The sequence below is a fragment of the Enoplosus armatus genome, chromosome 14, assembly GCF_043641665.1.
Source record: "Enoplosus armatus isolate fEnoArm2 chromosome 14, fEnoArm2.hap1, whole genome shotgun sequence".
Taxonomy (NCBI): domain Eukaryota; kingdom Metazoa; phylum Chordata; class Actinopteri; order Centrarchiformes; family Enoplosidae; genus Enoplosus; species Enoplosus armatus.
The window spans coordinates 9,945,370-9,968,046 of record NC_092193.1 but is presented as its reverse complement, the minus strand read 5'-3'; the positions used below and the strand labels follow the sequence as shown (position 1 = coordinate 9,968,046).

The window sequence follows — 22,677 nt, the reverse complement described above, 5'->3', positions numbered from 1 at the left end:
TTTATTAACTGCATGAGGGAGGTAATATTGGTGCCAAAACAGCAGTTCCTCCCCAGGTACCACATCTGAACAGAAGGGATGATTGTAAGGAACAATCGACTAAAGCACAGTATGGAAATCACATTTCTGCTTTCTTTATCCTCCAGTGAGCTAGAAGAATTTAACTGTAGGATCACTACACGAAATTAATTTATCCACAAAACATACACTGCTTATTATTTGGTGTTAATTTCTTAAACCCTGTATTTGTGACAAAATACGGAAATCCAGTGTTATGTTCCATAAAAAAGGAGAAAAATACAGTTGCTCATTAAAGTAAAGTTTATTTCTTTTTTTCTACAACATTAAAATGTATCATTCTATACAGGATAAGAGAAACCAGTGTTATGAAATTCCCATGTAGTTAGATACTGTACAGTAGTGTAGTTTATTCATCACAGGGTGATCCAGTTGGTCCGCTTTTACATTTACATACATACATTTGAGAGTTTGTCATGAAACTAGACAGAGAGCTGGTAGATTTACAAAACCTGTTTTACATAACTTATCTGTTCAGGCAAGCTTTTTCCATGAATTTCATTCAAAAGAAATTCCACTAATCATTGTAGTCTCATTGTAGATCTACACTAAATAAGTTGTGGTGTGTTCATTTCTGCCCCTCAGCTCTTTGCCTGCGGATCAGATCAGAGTAAAGTCCTCCTTTGCCCAGCAGTTCCAAGTGAGTCCCAGCCTTAAAAGAAAAGAGGAAGCTGTTAGATATAATTAAAACTTAAATCACACAGTCAGTACTTCAACCAATATACCTGTATGAAGTCTTTTCAGTGCTTCTTTGAACTTACAAGGTAGTCTAATAAATTAGCCGAGACTTTCAGAAGATAAGAGCACCTCCATTTCTCTGAATACTCTGCTGCCTCACCTCCACAATGCGGCCATTGCTCATGACACAGATGAAGTCAGCCCCTTGAATGGTGCTCAGCCGGTGCGCGATGATAAGCACAGTGCGACCCCTTGTGGCCCTGTCCAGAGCCTCCTGCACCACTCGCTCGGATTCTGCATCCAGGGCGCTGGTGGCTTCATCCAGCACCAGGATGCTGGGGTTCTTGATCAAGGCGCGGGCGATGGCAATGCGCTGCTTTTGGCCACCTGATAGCGTCACACCTCGCTCACCTGGGTTCAGAAATTAAGAGCTTAGTATTAAAATGGCACACACATTTTAATGTTTGTAAATACCTAAACGAGATCACATACCAACCACAGTGTTGTAGCCGTCTGGGAAACCTGTAATGAAGCGGTGAGCATTGGCTTGCTTGGCTGCATTAATGACCTCAGCATCTGTGGCCTCAGGCATCCCAAAGCGGATGTTCTCCATGATAGATGATCCGAACAAAACTGGCTCCTGCGAAGATACAGGGTGGAAGATACAGTGAGAACTGCACAGCTATGAATGTTTGGAATGAATAAATATAAATATCTTTACCTGATTGATAAATCCAATGACTTGTCCCCTGAGCCAGGACAGGTCAAGTGTTCGAATGTCGACTCCGTCCAGCATGATTAAACCGCTGGTCGGGTCATAGAAACGCTCCATCAAGGACGCCACAGTGGACTTTCCTAAAATGTATTGAATAAATCATTTATAGGCTCGCCCCTGACATTGTGTACACGTCAAATATTTACAATCAGAATCATTAACAAAGAAATTACCTCCTCCAGATTCTCCAACGATGGCAACAGTTTTACAAGGTGGCAGCGTTAAGTTGAACTTCTTCAAGATCTGATGGCCGGGTCTTGTTGGATAGCTATAAATATACAACAAAAAAAAAGAAATCGATAGATAGTATCCTCTGATATTTATTTTCAGTTAATGTCTAGAATTGTTTTGACATCTACATTTGTTTTTAATTAAGACCTGAATGAAATGTCCATAAAATCCACTCTTCCAGTCAGAGAATGGTACGGGATGCGTCCTCCTCCAGACATCGGGATGGTCGGCTTCAAAGATAGGTATTCAAAAACCCGCGCCCCAGAGCTTATTCCTCTCACCATCTGTAGCAAATGTTAGAGATTGGCTTGATTTCTCCCTAAATAATATTTATACCAATGCACACATGATATAATGCTGCATTTAAATTGCATGCTCTAGACATGTATTTCATTTTTACTCACCTGTCCAAAAAGGATAGAGATACTGGCCAATGACCTGAGCACAAAGAGAATACAGGAGTCATACCCTAACCTCAGCTACATTTACTTGTAAATGGTAATACAGAACAGTCATAGTGGAGCAAATTGTGTCTTTTACCTCTGAACAGTCTGGGAAGCAACCAGGAAAGACATGAGGTCTCCAGGGGACATTTCATTGCTAGAAATTAAAGTCCCTCCAGCAAAAATAGTTCCTAGGACAATGCCTGCATTAACAGCACACAACACAAAAACATTACTATACTGGACATCGTGAGACACAGAACCAACCTGCTCAATATTGTGTCTATCAGTTAACATAGTAAAATACACTCACAGTTCAGGGCGATGTTTGACAGTCCTTGGAAAACTGCTATTCCAGCACCAAGATTTTCATTCATTTCACATGATTTGTCAACTTCATATGCATACAACCTGAAGAAATTAAAACAAATTATCTCTAACATACAGTATACTGCGTCTCTACAAGCACTAAGGCTATGAGTATATCAAAATATACTCTCACTTACTGAAGCTCCCGCTCCTCCATCGCAAAAGCTTTCACTGTCCGCACATTGCCGAGTGCCTCATCTGCCACGCCTGTTGCCTTTGCCACCTTAAATTAAACACAAAGTTAAGTCACAACAGAGTCAGACAGCAGATTAAACTTCTTTTGTAAATTGCAAAATAATATCAATTTAATTGTACATGCTGTGAGTACAGACACTGACACTGAATAGGTCAAGTTTGCTGTGTATTAACATACTTAAGACTCATGATGGCACAAGATTGGTTCTAAAATCCGCCAGCAATCTGAAGAAAACTACTTTCTGTCACTTCTGACTATTGCTTATTTGGAGTGTCAATGACATACCTCACAATACAAGCGCAGACATAGACATATCTTTCTGTTTGTATGTCAGCCCATAAAATTATGAGTGGTGGAAGTGTGGTCAGAAGTGAAAACAGATCTTTATTGTGTTAAGAGAGGAGGAGCATGTTGCTCCTATCTACTGGTTTTTGAATTTTGGCTGTTCTGATATTGCAGCCTCTTGTGACACGGCAATGAAACTCAAACTGTATACAAGACATTGTGCAGTCCTAACAAAGATGAGCAAAATGATAATGCTTCATTTGGTATCACCTGTTCTTGAGCCAAACGGGATAGTTTGCGGAGGACAGAGCCAAGGAGAGCCCCTGCTCCCACTAGACAGGGGAGGACAACTACCGTCAAACCTGTGAGTTTGGGGGAGATGATATAGAGAGAGACGAAACATCCAACGGTCTGTGTAATACTCCGTAGACCCTGCAAATATGCAAAGAATAGGAGTTAGAATGTTAAAACTATATAACATATTAGTTAGCATATTACTTATTATTTTATTATTAACACAAATATAGCACTTTATACCTGCGAGATGACCAATTTAAAGGATGACTTGAACTCCTGAATGTCAGCAGTCAAACGATTCACCAGCTGCCCAGTTTTATTGGCATCAAAGAAAGCCACATCTTGCCTGAGACAAAAAAATAACACTGACAATGTTAACAATGCTTGTTGGGCTGCAGATGTAGTCCACCCATTAGCATAAAGATGATAGCATCCTGTCTATTGACCATTGCTTTTACTGTATCCATGCATCATTGTGCTCTAACATTGGGGAATATGTACCTCAGTAAGGACGCGAAAAGGGTCTTCCTCATGTCTGCTGCCACTCTCTCCCCCACCCTTGAAAGCAGGATGATGTAGCCACTCGTCAGCAGGCCCTGCACAAAGGAGGTGATTATTGACCAGTGCAACAGACCATTTTCCAGAAAACAGCTGTGACATTTACAAGTTTTTATGCACATTTTAACATGGCACATTTATCATACCACTATAAACTTTCTCAAACAATGACATCTGCAAACCACAACTGAATGGGAAGAATTACTGAAAGAAAATGTGTTAACCACAGTTACTCTTTATAATGTAATCCAAGACAACAACACACTAACTACAGCCTCAAAAGTGATGGTATCGTAGAGTTGAATAACACTTCTCTGGCAGAGTTTCAATAAAATTATAGTATAAGAAGCTTCATAAAGGTGGTAGTTATTTCAGAGCTGTTAAATCGGAATGCATTGTATTGTTCTGGTGTTGTTTTTATTGCGTCCACCCCCTGCATTTCTTCTCAGTTAATTAACCGAGAAATAAATGTCCAGGTATAATCCCCTGTGTTACAATTATATATTTTAAATGATAGCCCAAGATTCCTTGTGGAAATAAAACACCTGACTGGGCAATCCTAGTTATATCAGAGGTATATCTCCTTTTGACAGCAGAAAAACAATGCAGTAATACTGCTAATGTTCACCACATTTTCATTTCTTGTGTACTTACTTGGATACCATACAGTCCGAGTAATTTGAGTGCAGGACCTCTTATCTCTTGGACATAATTCCTAGTATGTTCTCTCAGATAACGTGCCACAACATTCACCAGATCCCCAAGCAATAAGGGAATTTGAATATTCAAGATGGCTGCACCAAAAGCAAGCTGAAAAGAAAAATATGCAATTTAGTTCATCAGCATAAGTGACATGTTGCTTTCTTACACATATGTCACATCATATTTCATTTTAGAAACACTGACATTACTGATTTAAGCTTACCACAACAGCACCGATGAGAGCAAACAGTTGAGGTTTGACAAATTCCCACAGGATATGCCATTTGAACTCAGGCACAGGGGTTTTGGCCACAATTTCCACTGGGGTGTTGTTATTCTCTTCTGCCTCGCAGTGAGCTATATGGCAAAACAGTCGAGCAGAGACAGTGAGTGCTGCTGGTCCCAGGATGAACTTCAGGGGCACTCCCTGAGGTTTGGATGTCCGGGTGGTGGACTGGCGGACAGCTCTCTGAGTGAGGCTCCAAATACGACTGACAGCATTTCCGGGCTGCTGCGAGGAGCTGTATGCTTTAGATCCTGGAGAAGTATACCACCTAGATGTGAAAAGATGGTTATTTTCTCAATTAAACATCAGCAATCAATCTTTTTTCCGTCTTACATTGGAATCGCACTATGAAGGGATGGCGTCACTGGCAGCATGAACAGTGACCAACAAGTCTTTCACTACACATGGGCATGTGAGTATAATCCTCAAATTGCTTGTTTTGTCCAAAACCCCAAAGTTCTTAAATTTTCAATGACATAAAACCAAGCAAATCTCAGAAACGACTTAAACGATTGATTAAAATTCACTAAATGTCTGATGTTTCGTCAGTTTTACTGGACCTAAAGAAACATTATTTCATTTTAAATGTTTTTGGGTTATAGTTGAAAAGACAAATAAATTTTAGCATGACACTTGTTGATTAATTTCCTGTCAATCTACTAATCGATTAATCGTGTGTTTCTGATTACAAACACATATACACAAGTACATCCCACTGCATCTATCCATCTATATCTGAACACAAGAGGAAACTAGCTAAATCAGGTGTAAACTACTATTTAGAAAATAAAAGTAGGACATGCTTGTCAGTGTTTAGTAACTCAGGTTTATTTACAGGTCAGCTGTCATTAGCTAAACTAGCCACCGGTCACATTACATTACCGTGAAAGTCTCCATATGTCTGCTGTTTTATTGCATCGCCGGTATAACGGCAATGACCGCACTGGAGCAGTGATGCTTGCTCTACAGCAGAATAACTGAAACATGATTTATGCTTATTTCAATGCTAACAGCAATGTAATCGTTAAGCTCTACAGTAATCCACAAGCAACCTGCAGGCTGCCATGTTGACTCTGACCCAGAGTGCATTTCCGTGGGTATACGGAACAACATCTTTCCTGTGAATATTAGTTTGTCACAACAGGGTGCTGTTTTATTTCACAACACACGACAGACTGACGAATTTGAAGCGACTTGCGCAACATTTTTAAACAAAAACGCGATAAAAATCGGACTTTCTTTGAGAAAACTACAGTTGGTACCCGGAAATGACGGCGGTTTAAACCAGAAGTGACGCCAATGACGTTTTGTTGACATTTGTTTGTGAAAGACAAAAACAGTGGACACAGCCAGTATGGTGTATTTTTGGAAACCAAACTAAGGGACGTCGGGACAGACTGAAGACCACCGCATCGTGATTAGTACATAGCTGTGTGTATTAAACGAGCTCTGGTCACGATTGGACTCTCAGCAAAGACGAAAGAAGATCTAGATTAGCAGATGGACGGACCAAGTCGGGAACAAAACAAACCGTGTCACCCGGACTACAGGAGAGGCTGAATCATTCACAGGCTAACCAGCCACCAGGCGGCTGAGTTAGGTTGTAATCTCATACAAAGGTAGCTAACACTCTCAGTTAATCTACCGAAGAGTCGTGTACTTTACGTAACTGCTACCCAGTATATTACACCTTACTATGGTAGTGTAGGGTCACATAAGCGTTGCCCGTCAGACTAGCAAGTTAGCAAGCTAATGTTAGCTGTAGCTAACGTTACCCTTGTTTGAACTGCCTGAGCTGCTGAGAAGCTAACTAGCTGCAGAATGTACTGAGGTCTGCGAGACTGCATTCGTTTTCTTCAGTGTTTACTACAAGTAGCTCGTCAGTTGGGAGTGACCTTAAGAATGTGAAGCACAATGGCCAACTTTGAAGCTTACCAGGAGTATCAGAGAATTGAGGACTTTGAGGAGGACTCACCACCAGGGGAGGAGGATTTACTGGTGCACGTGCCCGAAGGCCTGAAAGGTAAACATGTTATTACGACAAAAATATAAATAGTCTTTAATATAAGTGACTAACTGCACATTGAAAGTCTTGTACCTAATACTAAATAGGCTGAAAAAAAATGATACATCTAGGTCACTATAATGCTTTCATTTATCTTACAGACTCATGGCACCATATCAAGAACCTGGATAACTTCTTCACAAGAATATCCTTTTAAATAACAGTGCAGTTAATAGCAGGTCTCCCAAAGCGTACTGTCATTGCGTATACCAGTGGCATCATGCCATGTTGACACAGACTCATCAAGATGTTTTTCAGTGGTCATATTTAGAATCTGTTGAATTTCACGATGTTTACTTCTTGACTGCCACTTACTTTTACAGTGTTACTACAGGGATCAATGGGAAAATGAATTGTCAAGTGAGACTTGAGTTTTATGATATATATATATGTGTGATATCTTGTCTTGCTTAATCAGGGTACTTTCAGTGACTGTTCAAGTATAAAGTTTAATAATATTTCAGATTTTCCTTAACCAGCCTGTCCACATCTATCATTTCCACCAAAAGAATGGCTTTGCTTGTATGATGTTGTCAGAGTTCTTTGAACTTGTGTAAGTATTACATGTACAAAATACTGATTTCAGATGCCTAGAATACATCATGAAGCATAGTAATGTGTTTGTAATTAAAAGCATTAGGTTGAGTTTCCAATAGGATGCTTGTTTTCAGTAAGACTTGGGCCTCATTTATGTCACTAGTAATTTGTCATGTTGTTATGGCAGCTAAGTGTGCCTCAGGCTTCAGCATGAACAAGTTCAGCCAGATGATTTCAACAGCAGCTGTACTTGAAACTCATGTGAAACAATTTCCCCTCACTAAACACTGAAACTTTGTTTATTGCTTTATTTACTATTTACTTTATTACTATTATTATTAGTTATTTAGTGTTTAGTGTCTAGTATAACTTATTCTGTTAGCCTCAATCACATCACCAGGCCAGTGTGTGAGTGCAACATATTGTTTATTTTCCGGTCCTGCTGCTACTGTGCCAGCAGGCCATCTCTGTTATTTGGCCCTGGTCTGATGTTTGTCTGAATCTGGCCACAGTTGGCTTATTCATATGGGGCCCCTTAAACCATTAGCTGGAATCAGTCCACATAACGATAGCCCAAAACAAACCTGTCAACATATTTGATAAGGGAACTGCAATTGATCTGTCTTAACCACGCTATTCCACAGTAATCACTCCTCAGTATATGCAGAGTGCACTGTCTGTGGCTTGATGGCTAGAAATTAAATATAGTCACTTATCTCAATAATATATACCAATATTAATCTCTCTTTGTCATTGTTGTTATTGCTTGTGTCTTTACTGTCATTAAGTATGATGCCTAATCTTATTTTTCGTCTCATCCTGTCACAACAGTCAGTTATTGTTTGTTGTCACGTTCACGACGTTCCTTGTCAACTGTGTGGAATATGATGTCCTGTTTGCCAATCGAGCGGTTAACCACACTGGACCGGGCCAGAACCCCTTGGACAGGAACAAGGTCACTCTTCCAGATGCCATTCTACCTAGCCAGCAGTGTACTCAGAGGTAATCATGTTCAAAACACTTATTATGGAGAGCTTTAGTGTGTTTTTCCTATGGGGGCAAAATAAGTGGGAAAAGTCGCATAAAGTGATGTGCCTGACCTGGGATGAGATCCCAGCCAGTTGGATTAGATACTTTGTTCTCAAGCAGACATGGTCTTGGATATTATTAGAGTGCTTTTAGACACAGGCCTTTAGAGGGATTTAATTTGTCTGGCTTAATACAGTTGTAATCAGACTTTCAGACTTAATTTCTTATTGGATGTGGCTTTAGACTACAAGATACAGTCCCATTCACAGGGAAGGAATATGGAACAGTAGCATATTTAGCTGTACTCTGTAGGTTTCTTTATTTTCCCCAGAAAATCATGAGAACGCTCTTGTATTTTGTAATGGTAGGCAATGCCTCTTCAAGCTCTTTTGTTAACTGTAACACTTTAAGCAGTGATTTTAGCAGAAACAGCCTTTTTATGTGTAGTCCATATCATATGAGACCAGGAACACTTAGTTATTAGCTGACCTGAGTATCTGTTGCTTGTTTTTATTCTTAAACAACTTTAACACACATCCAAAATATGACAATGTGACCCAAATGTTATATTTTTTATTGTGCTTTAGCCCTTTGAAGACATCTGCCAAATTAAGTTATTTGTGTTGGAAAAAAATGATTAGCTAGCATTCAATGTCAAGCCAAAGGTCAAGGATTGATATGTTATTTATGTTTTATAGGAAATACAAGGGAAGTCTTGTTCTATGAAATGTCTTTCTTTCTCAGTTTCGTTGTTTATTTCAACATGAGATTGGTAGCTTCGAGTTGCAACATTCCTCCAACTGATGGTTACTTGGAGGAAGGTATTTGTGCGCTGTGTTCAGACTGACTTTAGGGAACAGGGCATTGTAATTGATATCTTCGGCGAGGTGAAACTGGCCAGCCGAAATACTGACAACTCGGCTGGGCCAGCAGGCTGACACCCACATGACACCTCACTAGCAGGCTGCAAGGGACAGATGCTTCCCTCCATGTTGTCATATTTCTTCCCCCAAATTGTAGCCTAGCCTCTGCGTGTTTTCTCCAGCTAGTCTAATAGGCCTGTCATCAATTTGTTCCTGATTCTGACTGTGGCTCAATAGTCATTTATATCAAAGTCAGTGACGTACAACCGCTTGGAATTCTAATTTGGGAACAGCTTGTCCTGCAGTTTGAACCTCTCTGTCCTCCTCATAGTCCCTCTCTAATTTCACTTTTGAAGCCAGATGCTTGTCCTGAAAACATTCTAATATTTTGTTTATTATATCTGAAAGTGATGTAATATAAAATGATATAGAAATGATATAAAGCAGCATCAACGATTGCACTAATATTAGCTAATGTATGTTTATAAGTATGTTTATAACTAATGCCCAGTGTGTTCTGTGTTTTGACATGTTGTACCCGGAAGATTCCTTAAGTTTAGAATGAAGTAAGCAGGCTGCCTGCCTCAACCACAACCTGTAAACAGGAGTTCAGTGTCAGTTTAATAGCTTACAACATACACTGAGAGAGTCAGTTTACAATGTCATAAGAGGAGAGGGGGTGTCGTACGTGTGCCTCTGAATACCCTCTAGATGTTACAGAAATTCTGAATCGAAGATATAAAATTAACCTCCCGCTTAACCACTTTGTCAGGTTCCAAATGTCACGTCAGCGTTGTGGCTCTTTCTGTAAATGTCCTTACGTTGTCTGAATACAGTTGTAACTAACATTTACGTAGTCTCCCATGTCTGACTGACAAAAAGCCATTACATTAACAGATACATAAAGCCAAAATGTCTGAAAAGGACTTCTGTTTCTATTCAGGATTCAAGAGAACAGCTGGATTATATTCCTTCTCATCATGGCAGCCATCTTCTGGATCTATCGACTTGTTAAAGTCTTTTGCAATGTTCTTAGCTACTGGGAGATCAGGCAGTTCTACATCAAAGCACTGAAGATCAGAATGGTAAGTGCTATGCCCGGAGACCTTATCATTACATGCTTCAGCAAAAGGTAATTCAAATAAATCTTGTGATAAATGTCTTGTGCTTATGATTATAAAACGGTACCATGCAGATAGCCATACTCAAAATGATTAGTCGAGTTGTCATGCATTGGCTTTGTAGTATTAGTCAGTTTACTTTGCGCTCCTTGCCTCCTTGTCCCAGGATGAACTATGCAACTTCACATGGCAGGAAGTCCAGGACCGGCTCATCAGCCTTCAACGAGAGCAGCAAATGTGCATACACAAGAAAGAGCTGACAGAACTTGACATCTATCACCGCATCCTGCGATTCAAGAACTACATGGTGGCCATGATAAACAAATCACTGCTGCCAGTGCAGCTGCAGCTCCCCCTGCTGGGCAATGTTGTGTTCCTCACACAGGGCCTCAAGTATAACTTTGAGCTCATCCTCTTCTGGGGTCCTGGCTCTCTGTTTCAGAATAAGTGGAACCTGCACCCCAAGTACAAGCGGAGTGGAAACCGCCTCGAGCTCGCACAGCAGCTCAGTAGAATCATCCTGCTGATGGGTTTGGCCAACTTGCTGCTGTGTCCCTTCATCCTGGTGTGGCAGGTGCTCTACGCTTTCTTCAGCTACACCGAAGTCATCCGCAGAGAACCTGGCAGCCTGGGTGCACGACGTTGGTCCCTGTACGGTCGTTTATACCTGCGACACTTCAATGAGCTGGACCACGAGCTGCACGGACGTTTAGGCCGTGGCTACAAACCCACTTCCAAATACATGAACTCCTTTACATCGCCACTGCTGACTGTGCTGGCTAAGAACATTGCCTTCTTCTCAGGCTCAGTGTTGGCTGTGCTCATTGCACTGACAGTCTATGATGAGGACGTTCTGACGGTGCAGCACATTCTGACTGCTATCACTGTGCTGGGGCTGGTTATTACTATCACCAGGTGAGTTTTCAGATTCAGGCTTTGTCCTGAGGCCACTCCAGGATCACTGTCAGTAGATGTAAAACAAGAAATTGTGTTTACTTTTGAATTGTTACTCTTGCTGTTTATACCATGTCATACAGACAGCTGTATACTGTAGATTATGATTTGCAATAGCTTTTATTTTGTTTATTTCATTTGAGTAATGAATTCATTTTAGTTATATTTTATTGGTGAACAGAAGCTTTTTTCAAGCTGTGGTGGAAAGTTAATTGTAAAGGAAATTGTCGACATCCTGCATATCTCTTACTTTTGAATATGAGGCATCCTTGTCCCCTAATCAGTCACAGATTTTCAGTCAAAAAAACGATGCTGTACAAAACTATGCTGCTTTTGAACAGGAAGAATAGTTTTGTCGAAACATTTACACATTTTGTACCTGTCCTACACCAGGTCCTTCATCCCAGATGAACATATGGTGTGGTGTCCAGAACAGCTGCTGCAGTGCATGCTGGCACACATTCACTACATGCCAGACCACTGGAGGGGCAATGCTAACAAGAGCGAGACCCGTGACGAGGTGGCGCAGCTGTTCCAGTACAAAGCGGTGAGGAATGGATTAACTCAGCGGATAGGAACACATTTGTCACAGTCAAACTTAAGTGATGGATGAGTTAGTTTTTGTTGTGATTGATGGAAGTTTTTAATGCAGCAGTGGATTTATTGAGGCATTTTTGGGAACGCTGATATACATTTGACTTTGTGTAGAATATATTTGAGAACATATAATCAGTTTTGTCTTTATCCTAATCAGGTGTTCATCTTGGAGGAGTTGCTCAGTCCTATTGTCACACCCTTCATTCTCATCTTCCTCCTGAGGAATAAGTCTTTAGAGATCATTGACTTCTTCAGGAACTTCACTGTGGAGGTGGTTGGAGTCGGAGACATCTGTTCCTTTGCTCAGATGGACATCAGACGTCATGGAAACCCAACAGTAAGATTTGTTCCTTCTGTTACATAGGATTCAAGCCAGTCAGTTTATTAGCTTTTTATCAAACTGGAGAGAGCATGACTCAACGAGCAAAGGTCTTAGTGAATATATAATTTGATGTTGTTGCTTGATATGTATCTTTAAATGTTTTTGCAGTGGATGTCAGAGGGCCAGACGGAGGCCTCCATATACCAACAGGCTGAAAATGGCAAGACGGAGTTGTCTCTTATGCATTTCACCATTAAGAACCCACGCTGGCAGCCGCCTCAGGAGAGCTCAGTGTTTATCAGCCATCTAAAGGAAAAGGTGCAGCACGATGCACAGGGCGGCCCCTCCACCCAGCTGCTGCTCTCTGAGGCTCCTCTCTGCACCTCACTGCAGTCCAACGAGTCTGGCACTGGGGTAAGAAACCCTGAGGACCATGTTGATCCCGCAATTAACATGTACCACAGATGAACTAAAAATATTAGTCATGATAACCAAATTGCATTGTCTGTAAATATTGGAAGAATTACATTTTTCTGCTTAAGCTTTTAATCCATAAACTACCAGGTATTTTATTTGTGTCATTTTTTTTTCTATTCCAGTGTAATCTTATTAACTTAGTGGCTCTGTATTGATGTATGTCGTTGTTTCCAGCCTGATAATCTGTTGGCCAGTGTCCTGGCCCACCCCATTCTAACTGCGTCTGGACTACAAGGGCGAGACCATCGCTTCATTCCACCGAGCACCGCTGCTTCTGCTGCTGCCAGTGTTTTGGCCTCTTTGTCCACCTCCCAGCTCGCACATCCCACCCGCGGCCGCTCACATGGCCTCCTGCCCTCATCCGTCCACCCCGAGAGCACCATGTACCGCAGCGATCGCACTGTCATTGACAGGTACTTATCACACATTACATTTTGTACTGCATTATTTACATACTGTAGCTAGAATAGTGCGTGGTGAAATTGAAAAATAAATGCAAAGGCTTCTCATCAGCTTCGGCTAACGTGTATTTTTTTTTCAGTATGTCTAACAGTGACTCTCGCATTCGGAGCAATGCACTGCACTCAGAGTTTGCCTCAGCTGAGATGAGTCTCCATGCCATCTACCTGCATGAGGTAATTTCCTGACCATGAACTGTAGCCTCCAGGCGCTACAGTTGACATCAAGCATTTCTCTGTTCTGCCTGGAATTTAAAGCAATTTAAACATCTTAAAAGTGCTTAAAAAGTTTTCAGTTTTGTCCCTCATGGAGCAAAACATTGAAACACATCAAAACATCCTTTTTCAAGTCTACATGTGATAGATATTTGATACTCAAAAGATAGATTTCGGGCGGAGTAACAATTTTTAGTATCTCTTGTAGACCACTAGTCTAGTGCTCTGTTCTTCTGTACACTGACAACTGCCTGTCTCTCCAGCTCCACCAGCAGAGCTCCCACCCACAGAGAACTTCAGGCCAGTGGCAGAACCCAGTGCCAATGAGAGATCTGCACACAAACGCTGGTAAATGAAAGTATTGATTTTGAAGAACCTTGCAGCCTCAGAATAGCTGAAAAACAAATGCCAAATTACTCTCAGTGTGCAGTTCTGTTCGTTAAGTTTGAGTGACGATTTTAGACTACATATTGAGCAGAGCCTTTAAATAGAATATATTTTAGAAGAAATTGTGCTTTAATATTTGTCCAACTTACCTTATACTACATGGTAATGCAGTAGAGAAACCAAACCTGCTCTGACCAATGGCTGCCAAAAAGGTGATAAACGCAATATAAAAATGTAAAACATTGCAGCATGCTTTGAAAAATCTATATCTACTATATGTATATGATTTGTAGTAAATGGGCTGAAACATGACAGAACACTGGTATGATCCTTCAAGTATATTCCTTTTTGGTCACAAAATGATGCATAACACGATATGTTAAGGGTTTATACTGTACACAAGGCATGGAGCAGTATGTGAAAGTGTAAAACACTGATCATTAAATCTGCAGTGTTTAAAATCAGAGGTGGGATAAGCTTGAAATAGACGAGACTATGCCTAAGAAAGACTGTGACCTTGTATCCACATTCTTATCAGGTTTCCAGGCACATAGTGGCCTTGGTACCAGTATTTCCATGCCCACCCCTGTCCATCTTGGTGGCTGGCAAGAGGAGGAGGAAGAGGAGGACGAAGATGATCAGGAGATTAACAGTGGATCTACTTCAAAACAGGGCACTGGGAGTAATTGTTGAAGTGCCTTATGTCATAAGGTATATGCTCTCTTTTAAACTCTGTAATACGACACTTGTCTACGATCTATGCTTTGTGGTTCTGTATCCTGTGACATACTTTGTTGAACCTAACAACAGATGGCCTTTTATCCTACAAGGGATACATCGCCATGATAATTTCTCCTGTCTTGTGTTTTTTTTTTTATAGTGTTTACATTTTACTTTCTTCTATGAACATTGTGGCCTTAGATGATCTTCATGGAGAATTTAGCATGGACCTTTAAAACACCATTCAGCGTTTGTTGTAGGAGGGGCTCATTGAATAACCACTGTCTCCGCACCTCCACGCCTCATCCTGTCACATCAGGCAGACTATGGCATCAGGGAAACCATATGTCTTCCGTCCGTTTCCAACCTGATTTTGTCATAAACGTGTACAGATAGACTGAGTGTAAAGTGACAGAGGGACAATGTAATGTATTCATAGGATCACTGTGTGATGGTGGGTGTGGCCAAGTTTATAGTGTGGAATGCAAAAAGGCTCACCGCGGCTCCTGCTGAGCCTGTGTGTGCACAATTCATGTATTTGTGCATCACAAAGTTTTACAGCATGAGTCTAATTGAGGTTTCTCACAAGAGTGGTGTCTTGATCTGTGCTATAAAGACTGCAAACTGTATCGTAGCTGCCTGAACAATTTTGATCACCTGGAGAAAAAAAATGAATTCAATGTTTCAAGTTGTGCTGTTTGACCCTGGTGATTTGTAAATACACATTTGCGTCTTACTTATCCTTTTAAAGTCCACATTTTTACTACCAGATCTAATCCTTGAAAAAGATACCAAGTATTGATATGATAAAGAGCTGACTGTACAGTAGCTGTACCACTAAAACCATGTACCATGTGTACCTGGCAAAGCCCGATTGGGTTTGACAAAACTTTAAACCAGACATACACATGCTTTGATGCTGCTGTCTGTGTTTAGTGGTCCTAAATACAAATTTTATTCAGTATTAATATGTATCAAGACATTACTATTCCTCAAAAACAGAGCTGAAATCATGGGCCCCAAATACACTTGGCGTCAAAATCTGATGCAGATATAAGATGTCTTTTTAGTATATTTAGGCTGGACACAAAGTCAGCTTTATGCCTTAACACCCATATAAAAACACATATTTAAATCCTAGTTTTCCGTATTACCTCAGTGGTGGTGAAGATTAACTAATACTCCAATCAATACCTCTGCAGTGTATTTACTCTTGTAAAAATATATACAGTATGTAAAGGTTTATTTGCAGTGTACAGGTGCATCTTTTAACTGCATTTTGATTTTAATGGCAGATGTAAATGTGTGTTCATTTTCTGTTCTTACTTCTTGCTCAGCAGATGTTTTGAGTCAAGCATCGATGTCCCAGAAATGGTGGGGATTAATCATTACTTTTTAGAACAAAACAGGGTGTATTGCTTTTACAAATCTTTGTTGTACATTTTGTTTGTGTCCTTTTTCCAGAATGGAACGTCATCATAAGGGCTGATTTCAGAGTGTGTGCTGTAGCTTCTGCAGCTTTAGGTTTGAAGATTTTAGGACAGCAGTTCCTCTCAGTGTTGGCTTTAAAAAGCCTTTCTACAGTCAGCATCATTTGTAAGCTTTAGGTTTATTTATTACCTGTTTCCCCCCAGATATTTAATAGATATATATGTATTATTTATTTGAAAAAATGTGTGACTTCGTTTGTTTCTGTCAAATAATTTGCTTTCACAAAAACGTGTAATCTTGTTAATGAAAGAAATGGCATGTGCCCCCTCCCCTCCCACTGAAAGTTAAAAAACATGTTTTTGATTCTGATAAAAAAAGGTTTTATTAATGCAAAGATAACATGGCCAGCTGCATGATGTTGAATGTGATTTACACTTAAAATAAACTGGGACTAAATCTGCTCGTTGATGCGGTGCGCAAATATCTTTCTACCCATTTTTTTTTATTGCATTCTGCACAGATCACAGTAATATAGATCTTATCCTCCTCGACTGCAAGACTTCAGAGGGTACAAATATGTCTTTGCCCTCTTGTGTGTGTTTCAAAACTATTACATTTTCTCTGTGAGCGCATCTGTGGAAGGAATGCGTTTTGACACTTGCGTCATTATGCTAATATTTTGCACTGAAAGAAAATACACCTTTTTTTAACGTGTGCATATATATATATATACAATACTTGCAACACTTACATTTTAGAAAGGGTAGGTCTCAAAAGGGACACTGAGTCAGTCTCCATCTTGAATGACCTCTTTCATTGTTTGTATATAAGCAAAGCACGAGCGAGTATTGTATTGTCATTGTCCACAGCAGACCACCCAGAAACACTGTGGCCAATCACATAGGGTCGTACTTACCTCTGGTCAGTAAAGGTTCGCCCTGTAGGGGATGATGTGTGCTTCTGTCACACTGTTAAATATGCTTACATGGGTATTTTGGGTCACTGTCTGTGCAGTGAGTTTATTATTGTAGAGACACTGGAGCTCAGCTCTGTGCATGGAGTTGATTTCTTTCTACAGTCTCCACATTTACACCTCACTGTTATGTTTGTCCTTTTATTTTAAGCAGTGCCTTAGTATTAAGGATTAGTATTTGCTCTTTATAGAACCCATTTCATGTAAAACATTGGATTTACTTTCACAGATTTAGCAGCACATACTATGTACAGTATTTCTTTTGGCAAGTCATTGTGTATAGCATCAAGTATGTAGTGAAGTTGTGGATGTTGGCTTGTGAAATGAGTTGCAAACTGATCGTGAGATCTTGTGTCAGTCTGTTGCATCTGACGGCACACTGTCTTCTTATCATGGTGTCTAAATTTGCACTGCCCTCAATATCCTAAAGAAGCAGGAGTATGCCTTGTGATTGGCAGCGTCATCATGGCCAACCTTCTCATCATACTATCGTTTCTTATCCACTACACACCAGTCTAAGAATCACAGTGACTGGAACAAGGTGCTAAGTTTTCATCCTGAAGTGTTGAATATGTTTTAAGACGTGTTTTTTTTTGTTACATAGGTTTGTCTGTTTTTGTTTTGTTCTGTAAATTAAGAAACACTAGCTGAAAAATGAAACATGCCAAAAGAACTTGTTTTCGGCACAGCTTTACAATACATGTGTTGTTTTCTGAGAGTGAGTAGAGAGGCAAATACATCTTATTTTGAGTGTATTTAATCATTTCATGTGTGGTTGATCATGTGATGTTTATTTGAAATAAAAATATATTTTAATTTTCTCTCTGTTTTTATATTGCTGTTGCTGGTTTGCAGTGTCAGCTTGTGAGATAGTCTTGGACATGTCTGACACTGATGTATCGGTACTGATGCTTTTGTCTTTCTGAACTGAAGAGGTATTTTATATCACAGCATGGTGTTTATTTAGCATGGCTGAATGTCAGTTGGTCAGCCCAACATTTTGGTCCAGAGTGACGTATCTTGATAACTTTTGGAATGATTTTCTACAGATATTCATGATCTTTCATTCATGAATGGTGAGATTGGTAAAGTCATTGCTTTTAATCAAGCGTCCAGTATTTGTTAACATGCCAGTCAGATGCTGTTAGTTTGTTAACTTGCCAGCTATACTTCTAACAGATGTTAGCATACATTTAGCCAAAAACCTAATGACTCTGAGTGCATCTGAGGCTGATAAAGAAGAGCATGACAAGTTGAGTCTGAGAGGTCGCTGTACAGAGGTGGGTGACCTAAATAAACCCATGGATACTTAAAGCCCCTTTGTGTGGGATGAAAAAAATGTCTGACTTTGGCGACTCCTAGTGGTAGTATGAAAAAAGACACTATAATAGACAGCAATGTGCAATGAAGGTGTAACATGGACAATGTAACAATACAGACAAAACAATCAACCACTAATGATAAAATTAACCAACAAAATAATTATGTACCTGATGACTAAAAGAGATGTGTGTCTCTTTTGCTCTCTGCCTCTCCCTCTCGCTCAGTCACTCACTGTCTCTTTTCAGATTCTGCAATCAGCTGATTCCTCGCACAGTTTAGATCCACCTCTCCTGTGCATACCAGAATACACTAAACACACATGGGCTCAGCTGAAATCCTGTCCTAATCTTTGTTATGAACACCAAATATAAGGACATTTTGTACTTTACTTAGATTGATTTTAATTAGAGCTGATTGGTTGTGCAAGGGAACTGTAAATCATGAGGTATCCTAGGGGAACTTTCTTTTATACACACTAGGTTTAATGGCGGGTTCCCCCCCATTGTAATATTTTGAAAAAGTACTTTTTGTAGATTAGTTAGATATTTTAGTTTGGTTTCATTTTGCAGGTTGCGAGTTGTTTCACGGTTTCCTGTTTTGGCACCTCATTGACCTGTGTCTTCTGTTGTCCTATTTGGTGCTCTGTCAATACTGTAAAACTTTCCACACTGTAAATAAACACCACATGCCTCTATTTTTGGACATGTTATGGTTGTTATCATTTGTTCAAGTCCCCAAAGAACGGGAACTTGTCATCTGCTATGTAAATGTTCTTTTGAGGGAACACTCATGTGTTTCGGCTGTGAACACGATACAACCGTGACCTTATTCTTGAAATGGCTAAGAGGTCAGGTGGAAGACCATAGGTCAGATATTGGAGAGTATACATCGCACCCAAAATTGTCTCATCACAAAGTTGTTGTTCATGTTTTACTTGGGAATCCCACTCTATAGTTAGCTAGATACAGTTGCTAATATATATATGCTGTATTGTGCTCCAGGTGCCATGAGTCACCCCCTCATGGCACCTGGAGCACAGTGATTTTTAGATGATTTCCAAAGGTTGTGTAAATACCATCCATGATGTGATTTGAATGCAGTGGTTGGGCATGAAGAAATGTAGGCTACAGAGAGAGCAAAGGAGTGGGAGAAAAACAATTGGAGGTGAGTTAAAATTTAACTTTATATAAAATATTCTTATAATTCCTTTTCCCTCATATTACACATTGGTGATCTAAAAGGTTTGGATGAATGTGGGACAGAGACAGACAAAAGAATTATGTATCCATTTCTTGTACTCTTTTCTTTTTCTCTGTATACTTGCAGGAGTGTGGAAACCAAACACAGTAGCCAGAACAGGATGAAGCAGAGGCAAGCAGCAACAGTGGATTACCGTCTGCTAGAGTTTCGGGGAGTTTAAATCAGGGTCCAGGCGACCTGCTGCTGTCAGTCATTGGCACTGGGGGAAAGCCCACTCTGGAAGACCAAGAAAATACCATGGAAGCCAAAGAATAGGGGAAGAAACAGGGGAAGATTTGCTGTGTTGCTAGACACAATGAGCATTAAATTTAAGAAATATAATCATGTCTCTAAATCTGTGATAAAGTAGAGCATAGCAGAAAGTGGCACACAAATGTTCTGCTACCTAAGGATTGCAACGTCATTCTGAATGATTGCTGAGTGTTTTCATCATTGAGAAGAAGCCATGGGAGATACATTTAACGCATTACTGTATTTTAGGCTTTTGTACAATATGAAGTCATAACTTAATTATGGACGTGACCAGCTGGGTAAAGCAGCTGTCAACATGGTGATTGTGGAATACAATGTGCCACAAGCTCTGGGGTCAAGTTCAGCCAATCTCTCAGCTTGTCCCAATCACGTTTACATTCGATTGAAATATAGGCTTAACACATGCTGCGTACGTACACATGGATAACAGGAATATACTAGTCTTACTCTACTAGAAAGGGAAGGTTACTCAGAAAATGGGCGTAATGACACTGAAGAAAAACACAGAGCAGTGAGCAAGAAGACAAGAATAAACAGAGAGGTGCAAATAATGCATTGTTTTTAGAAAATGGGGTTTAAAGGAACACTCTGGGAAATATGCTTGTTTGCAGGGGTGCATATTTACATTTTATGCAACTTTTTACTTCTACTCCGCCACGTTTTGGAAGTCAGTATTGTACTTTTTACTCCACTACTTTTATTTCACAACATTAGTAACTAGTTCAGCCACTTCACATTTAATTTCAGCTCACATTATAACCTGTGATAAGTTGAGCCAAAAGATCATTTGATACAGATAGAGGTGGCAGGTTACAAAGTTGCACATACAAGAAAAATGAAGTGGCAATTCTATTTAGATTTTGTTGAGTTGAATCTAAAGTCATCAATATTCCTACACTAGACACATTTTGGGCATTTCTGGCTGCCTGTGGATCTGTAGTCTGACTCCACAGTGATTCAGTCGAGTTGAATGACTCAAGTCCACATCCCTGGTTACACTAAATGAGTGATCAATTACTTACCTTAACTACCCTTAATTACATAAGTGGAAGTCTGAAACACATGCATATTTTACATTAAAACAAAAATAACAAATACATTCCCTCCACCTCCTTGGACAAACATGGGGTCACTATGATAAAAAATCCTTTATTTTAGGCTGACCCGAATATGATGTCTGAAAAGCTAAAGGCTGGGCCGTAGCTAACATTTAGGACACTGAGGTCATGTCAAATGTCAATACGCATTTGTTTAAAAGTGATACATGATATCTAGCTATTTCTCCTATGTGGTTTGATTGCACTTCTTGTAAGTCGCTTTGAGCAAAAGTGTCTGCTAAATTAATGTAATGTAAAAAAAAATAAAGAATTCAGTATCTCCCCTGTGTTTTATTGTGTGGGAAGACTATGAAACAGTATTTTAGACCGTGTGAGGACATAAAATATGCAGAAAATATAACTGAACAAATGAGATATGAAAAAGTAGAAACTTTTACACTTTCTTTTTTGGGATCTGGTCAATATTCTCAAAGTATAGCTAAACTAAAGCAACCAGAATGTTATAGGGTTTAGGATTTAGTATGCCCATTCAATTCTATTTAGTTATTACATGTTATAAATAAAAGTGTTGCTACTGAAAGCTTCCATTCTGCAGATGAAAGCCATTTTGGTAGTAAAAAAATCAGTATTGTGAGTTGTTTACGACTGAGTTGGAGTGTGCAGCCTGCTGCAGTGTGCAGCCCGGCAGAGGCCAGGCCAGTCTACTCTCCTTCCCGAGCTCACCGACAGACCATCTCCTATCTCCACACTAAATGACAAGTCTATTTTGGAAAGGAGGCTGCGCCAAAATAGGCACGTCAGCTATCTGGCATCATGAGGTACCGGAGAAGAAAGAAAAAATAAGTCTAGTCAACCGCCCACCGCAGGAGACTGGGGGATGTTCCACCATCCTGGATTTACAACCATTTCAAGGATATTTGAGCACAAAGAAGACATTATTTTTATTTGGTTTTTGGTGGGATTTCTAAACACTGATATTGGAGTTGGCTATCATCCGGAAATCTTGACGGCCAACTGACGTTTTAGCCCACATGATTCAGCGCCCGTTTTACCTGAGTGGCTGAAGACTCAAGGTGAACAAGTAACGTTAGGCTAATAAATGATACTAGCATTAATACCTAATGTTGCATCCATAATTATACCGAGAACTTGACCTAAGTTATAGCTGTTTTAATTAATTCAATTTCACTTTTTCATGGGTAACTGAATACCAGTTAAACTTTCACACCTGTAACGGTTAACCGTTGCTGCTTTGAGTTAACGTTAGCTAACCTAACTACAACTTCGAGTGTTGGTTAGGCTAACGTTATGTTATTTAACCAATTAGCCTACAAGCTTGTGTGCTCCAGTTTTCGCAGGTTGTTAGTGCCAACATAAGTTTTAAGACGTTTTAGTTGGCGTATAGAAAACGGACACTGAGAAATGAAGTATGCTTCTGAAGTGGGAGCTTTATCAAACAGCTGATGTCCCTTTTGCTTCTACAAATGGCAATGGACAGAGACGGGGTCTGACAGCTGAGGTTATTTTTGGGACAGGCGGTTCAAGCGACAGAGGTGACAAAGCTGGCAAATGTCACTCTTTGAAAGGCACATATCTGCTCTATTCGACCTTGTTACAGGAGAATTCTTTTGTTGTTGTGTTATTAAACTACCTTCCTATTAAATAGACTGCATGGCATGAAGAAGTTAAGCCTTTGTGTTGATGAATGTCGGGGGGGGGGCGGTAGTAGCCATGTT

The 22,677-nt window shown here is 40.0% G+C and overlaps 2 protein-coding genes across 2 annotated transcripts; one reads left to right on the top strand and one right to left on the bottom strand.

Moving 5' to 3' along the window:
- Window positions 1-372: 372 nt before the first annotated feature.
- Window positions 373-5,884, bottom strand: abcb8 (ATP-binding cassette, sub-family B (MDR/TAP), member 8). Its single transcript, XM_070918911.1, has 16 exons — window positions 5,781-5,884; window positions 4,836-5,166; window positions 4,565-4,720; window positions 3,854-3,948; window positions 3,593-3,698; window positions 3,326-3,487; window positions 2,712-2,797; window positions 2,519-2,616; window positions 2,303-2,408; window positions 2,167-2,200; window positions 1,910-2,046; window positions 1,705-1,799; window positions 1,478-1,611; window positions 1,249-1,396; window positions 917-1,167; window positions 373-730 (listed from the first exon to the last, which is right to left on the bottom strand). The coding sequence occupies exons 1-16, from the start codon at window positions 5,882-5,884 to the stop codon at window positions 647-649; spliced, it is 2,127 nt and encodes a 708-aa protein (XP_070775012.1). The 3' UTR covers window positions 373-646.
- Window positions 5,885-6,742: 858 nt separating this feature from the next.
- Window positions 6,743-14,777, top strand: atg9b (autophagy related 9B). Its single transcript, XM_070918480.1, is given in 14 exon segments — window positions 6,743-6,921; window positions 7,065-7,108; window positions 7,452-7,516; window positions 8,332-8,502; window positions 10,336-10,477; window positions 10,680-11,428; window positions 11,861-12,014; window positions 12,222-12,401; window positions 12,555-12,800; window positions 13,038-13,276; window positions 13,405-13,498; window positions 13,801-13,895; window positions 14,429-14,457; window positions 14,511-14,777. Coding segments are annotated over 14 exon segments (2,424 nt in total). The 5' UTR covers window positions 6,743-6,812; the 3' UTR covers window positions 14,618-14,777.
- Window positions 14,778-22,677: the final 7,900 nt, after the last annotated feature.